General features: G+C 67.9%; 1 protein-coding gene across 1 annotated transcript; it reads right to left on the reverse strand.

Annotated features, from left to right (window-relative positions):
• Positions 1 to 589: 589 nt before the first annotated feature.
• On the reverse strand, positions 590 to 4,379 carry LOC128836032 (uncharacterized). The gene is made up of 4 exons (XM_054026034.1): positions 4,085 to 4,379; positions 1,893 to 2,597; positions 1,244 to 1,276; positions 590 to 948 (listed from the first exon to the last, which is right to left on the reverse strand). Exons 1-4 carry the CDS (start codon positions 4,212 to 4,214, stop codon positions 899 to 901), a joined length of 918 nt encoding a protein of 305 aa, XP_053882009.1. The 5' UTR covers positions 4,215 to 4,379; the 3' UTR covers positions 590 to 898.
• Positions 4,380 to 4,872: the final 493 nt, after the last annotated feature.

The following is a 4,872-nucleotide window of genomic DNA, read 5'->3' on the forward strand; positions in this document are numbered from 1 at the left end:
TCTCCCTTCCCATCCCTCTGCCTGCAGCTGGGCCCTGGCCTCAGGCCTGCCCCAGACCCAGCGCCCCATGGGACAGGTGGTTCCAGGAACCCCATTGCCTTGCTGGTCATACTACATCTCCCATGATACACTACAGAGGGGAGCCCTGTGCATCATGGGCTATGCGGTGGAACCAGCAAGCCAGGTCTACACAATTCCCTTAGGGCACCAGGGCCTCCCACAATGCACCACCTCCTCTCTCTGCATGCATCATGGGAGATGTAGTCCGACCAGGGAGTCTTCCGGCAACAGGAGACCTGAACTAGCTCCATTGAGGCACTACCTCCCCTGCCAATGGGTGGAAACAGGGATGCATTATGGGGGATGTCGTTTGGGCCCTCCAGCTCTCAGTCAGATGGTATCTCCCATGATCCTGCAGTCTGCACCTGACCCATCATGGGAGATGTAGTCTGTCCTGGGAACCCAGCCTAGGACACGCCATGGTGCATGATGGGATACGCAGTCCTGACCAAGCTGGCGACAGCTCCCACCATGCATTGTGGCAGGATCCGGCAGCCGCAGAGGGGGAAGAACCAGACAAACAGGGGGGTGAATTTAAATAAATTCATTTTGCCTTTAATCTGCAGCGGCCCCGAGCCACAGCTCGCTGGAGATGGAACAAAAAACCGGGATGAAGAGGGAGACTAAAACCGTTGTCAAACCGCAAAAGGGGGGGGGCTGCGCACAAGGGACGGACGGCCTGGGACCGGGGAGCCAGGGGATAGACACGGGGCTGGGTCTCCCCATGGATCCCACCGGCTCCGCGCCATGCCCAGCTGGGGTGAGTCTTGAGGTCAAGTCTTCGTGGGGGAGGTCCTGTCCCGGCCCTGCCTGGCTCACAGCGCGGGAGGCCCCCCGTTTAACCCTTGCCATCCAGGGGGTCAGCGTAGACGGTGATTCTGCTGGGAGCTGAAGGAGAGGGAGAACGGAAAACGGGGTTAAGGACCCAGGAGTCTGGGCTGGTTCCCCATGCCCCCCCCCCGCCCCCCCCACCGGTGCAGGCCCCTTCGCTGCTCTCCCATTTCCGAACCCAGACATGAAGGGGGTGATGGGGAATAGCGGCAGATTCAGAGCAGCTCCCAGGGAAGAAGCCTGTGGAACTGCCGGCCACTGGATGTTCTGCAGACTAGCCAGAGCATCCCCCCAGCCAGGGACCCCCACAGAACCTCCCTGCCCTAGCCATGGGGCGCCAGGGACCCCTTACCTTGACTGTGCAGCTTCCATATATGATCCCATGCTGGGGAGACAGAATGGGAGGGAGGTTAGACCAGAAGAGTCAAACCCAGGAGCCCTCCAGACACTAGGGGGTGGCACCCCCAAGTCTGATCAGCCCCCCGCCTCACCCTCAAACAGACACTGAGACCATAGAGCGACACACTTCAGCCCTCCCCTGCACCCAGGGGGCGCTCTGTCACCACGGTGCCCCCAACTCAGTGGTTCTTGAAAGCCTAAAGGTAGATTGCTCCCCCCCCAGCTCTGCTGGTGCCCCTCACTCCCGCCCCGCAGCCCCTGCCAGCCCAGCCCCGCCCCCCCCCCAGCTCTGCCGGTGCCCCTCACTCCCGACCCGCAGCCCCCTGCCAGCCCAGCCCTGCCCCCCCAGCTCTGCCGGTGCCCCCTCACTCCCGACCCGCAGCCCCTGCCAGCCCAGCCCTGTTCCCCCAGCTCTGCCGGTGCCCCTCACTCCCGACCCGCAGCCCCTGCCAGGCCAGGCCAGCCCAGCCCTGCCCCCCCGCAGCTATGCCAGTGCCCCTCACTCCCGACCCGCAGCCCCTGGCAGCCCAGCCCTGTCCCCCCCCCAGCTCTGCCGGTGCCCCTCAATCCCGACCCGCAGCTCCTGCCAGCCCAGCCCTCACCTTCCGCGTGATAGTCCCGTGCCTCCTCCCAGTCCTTGTGGCTCATCTGTTGCCAGCAGTCCCTGCTCTGGCCTGCAGTGGGTGCCGTGGGGGGGGGTTGCTGCTGGCCGGCGCCCGGCTCGTTGATGAAGGACAGCCCCCACTGGTTCTGGAAGATGGCCCCCAGCTGGGGCTCGGCCGGCGGCGCGGGGGAGCCGTTGGGCAGGGGGCCGGCAGTGCGCAGGGCGGAGGCTGGCACACGGGCCGGCTGGCGCTCCAGGTTCTCCTTCAGCTTGCTGGCGTAGCTGATCTTGGGGAGGGTGCGGGCGCGGCTGCTGTCCACGGGGAACGCTGGCGGCGGGCGGAACAGGGCCCAAGGCTCCGGCGCCTTCTCGGCATCCTGCGGGGCGGGGCCGGTGCGCTCCGGGCTGCGGGGGGGCTCAGGGAAGGGGCGCCGGCGGCCGGCCCAGCCCCCCCGCCCCTCCCCGGGGCTGTGCCCATTGGCGCTGGGCCCCCACTCCTTGGCCCCGGGGCGGTAGCTGCGGCGGTGGGCGGCATGGAAGGGCCGGGGGTGGGGGTGGTAGCGGTGGGGGTAGCGGTGGGGGGCGGGCGGCCCCGCCTCGTGCTCCGACAGCTGCAGGTTGCGGATGTTGAGGGTGTTGGAGGGGCTCAGGGGGGCGCCCCCCTCCGCAGCCTCCGGGCCGTGGCCGTTGGACTCCCAGGTGCCTGCGGGGAACAGACGCGGGGTGAGCAGGACGCCTGGGTTCTCCCCGCTTCAGAGAACAACCCCTGTCCCTCAGTCCCCTAGCTTCCCACCCGAGGCTAGAACGCCGGGCACCCGCCAGGCCGTGGGCTGGGCACGGGGCACTTCCCGGCGTTACCACGCGACCACCTCTGGGGCCCTGGACAGCGCTCAGCAGAACAGGCCTCTGGGCTGGCAGGAGAGGGGCATGAGGGAAGGGGAGAGCGCCCCTCCATCCCCCCCCCACAACTCCCCCTGCCCCGCCCTCCCCACCCAGTGCCCCTTGTCCATCCCCCCTGTCCTCCCCTCCCCCTCAAGCTCCCTGCAGCACCCCTTGCCTCCTCCCCCGACACCCCCTGCCCGTCCCACTCCCTGCAGCACCCCCCCCCAGCCCACTCCTGTCCTCCCTCTCCTAGCTCCCTCCGGCACCTCCTGCCCGTCCCTGCCCTCCCCCCAACACCGTCTGCCTGCCCCTGTCCTCTCCCTCCTGGCTCCGTGCAGCGCCCCCTGCCCATCCTTCCCCCCCACCCAGCTCCCACTGCCCATCCCTCCCTCCCAGATCCCTCCCGGCACCCCCTGCCCATCCCTGCCCCCCCCCAGCGCCCCCTGCCCTTTCCTCTTCTCCCCCCCAGCGCCCCCTGCCCTTTCCTCCTCTCCCCCCCAGCTCTCCACAGTGCCACCTGCCCATCCCTCCCGCCCCCCGGGGCCCTGCTGCGCCCCCTGCCCCGCCCCTCACCGCGGCAGGGCGCCCCCTAGCTCTGTGCTGGGTGCCTGTTCAGCCTGCTGGCAGGGGGAGGGTTACAGAAGCCAAGGAAGCAGCGGGCTGCCAGCCCCCAAATCTCTGTAGCCACCATGCCCGCTTTAACAGATTTGGGGTGCAGGGAGGTGAGCCCAGATATCCTGGATACCCCCACCTGCTGTGCCTGGTCCTCGGGATGGTACCCCCCCTCCTCCAGGGAGCACCCCTTACTCCTGCTGAGATGGGCAAGGCCAGTGCACATGAGCGCCCTATGGGGGACCCCTTTCTTCGACAAGTACAGGGGATACAGGTGGGGGGAACACGGGGGGCTTAGAGGGGAGGAACGAGAGTGGATACAGGGAAGGGGAAAGGGAGCCTTGATGGAGGATACAGCGAGGGGGCACACGGGGCCCTCGGCTGTGCGGATACAGGCAGGGGGCACACAGGGGCTCAGCAGGGGAATATGGGGGGCTCGGCCATGGATACAGGCAGAAGGAATACGGGGGGCTCAACAGGGGCTTTAGGTGGGGGGAATATGGGGGCCTTGGCAGGGGGAAGATGGGGGGCTCAGCAGTGGATACAGGCTTAGGGAATATGTGGGACTCGGCAGGGGATACAGGCGGGGGGATATGCAGGGCTCGGCAGGGAATTATGGGGGGCTCGGCAGGGGATACAGGCGGGGTGATATGTGGGGCTCGGCAGGGGATACAGGCGGGGGCTCAGTGGAGTTACCTGCTGGGATGCGGTTGGTGAGGTTGTGCAGCTGCCCCTCGGGTCGGCTCTTTTCCTTCTTCAGCCCCAGCAGCCGCGGTTCTGGCTCGGGGTCGCGGTTCTCGTCTATACCCAGCTCCTCCTTCTGCATGGCCCTTGCCCCACACACCTGCACTGCCACAGAACTGCCCCACGGGACCCCTGCCCCACAGAGCCTGGGCAACCCCGGACCGACCCTAGCGCCCCTCCGCCAGCACGCGGGGACCCTGGACAGCCCCCTGCCCCCCAGACACCCGCAACACAGCCCCCTCCCTACTACCTCTCGCAGGGAACTTAATACAACCCTGCCCCCCCGTGCACCCCAGACACCTCCCAGCACAGCCCCCACCTCCCTGCTCCCCAAACACCCCCTGCTCCTAGACACCCCCAGCAGAGCCCCTTGCTCCCCAGACCCCCCTGCTCCTAGACACCGGCAGCACAGTCCCCGCCTCCCTGCTCCCCAAACGCCCCCTGACCCTAGACACCCCCAGCAGAGCCCCTTGCTCCCCAGACCCCCTGCTCCTAGACACCCCCAGCAGAGCCCCTTGCTCCCCAGACCCCCCTGCTCCTAGACACCCCCAGCAGAGCCCCTTGCTCCCCAGACCCCCCTGCTCCTAGACACCCCCAGCAGAGCCCCTTGCTCCCCAGACCCCCCTGCTCCTAGACACCCCCAGCAGAGCCCCCGCCTCCCTGCTCCCCAAACGCCCCCTGCCCCAGCCCCCCCAGCAGAGCCCCTTGCTCCCCAGACCCCCCTGCCCTCTAGCCCCCCG

The sequence above is a fragment of the Malaclemys terrapin genome, chromosome 4 (assembly GCF_027887155.1).
Source record: "Malaclemys terrapin pileata isolate rMalTer1 chromosome 4, rMalTer1.hap1, whole genome shotgun sequence".
Lineage (NCBI taxonomy): Eukaryota > Metazoa > Chordata > Testudines > Emydidae > Malaclemys > Malaclemys terrapin.

What these genes read in the sequence shown, in the direction of transcription:
- LOC128836032 (XM_054026034.1), bottom strand. Translation starts at nt 4,214, where the DNA reads ATGCAGAAGGAGGAGCTGGGTATAGACGAGAACCGCGACCCCGAGCCA. An exon ending in CACCAACCGCATCCCAGCAG is followed by an intron (nt 2,598 to 4,084) that starts GTAACTCCACTG and finishes TGTTCCCCGCAG; the next exon opens with GCACCTGGGAGTCCAACGGC. An exon ending in ATGGAAGCTGCACAGTCAAG is followed by an intron (nt 949 to 1,243) that starts GTAAGGGGTCCC and finishes CCTCTCCTTCAG; the next exon opens with CTCCCAGCAGAATCACCGTC.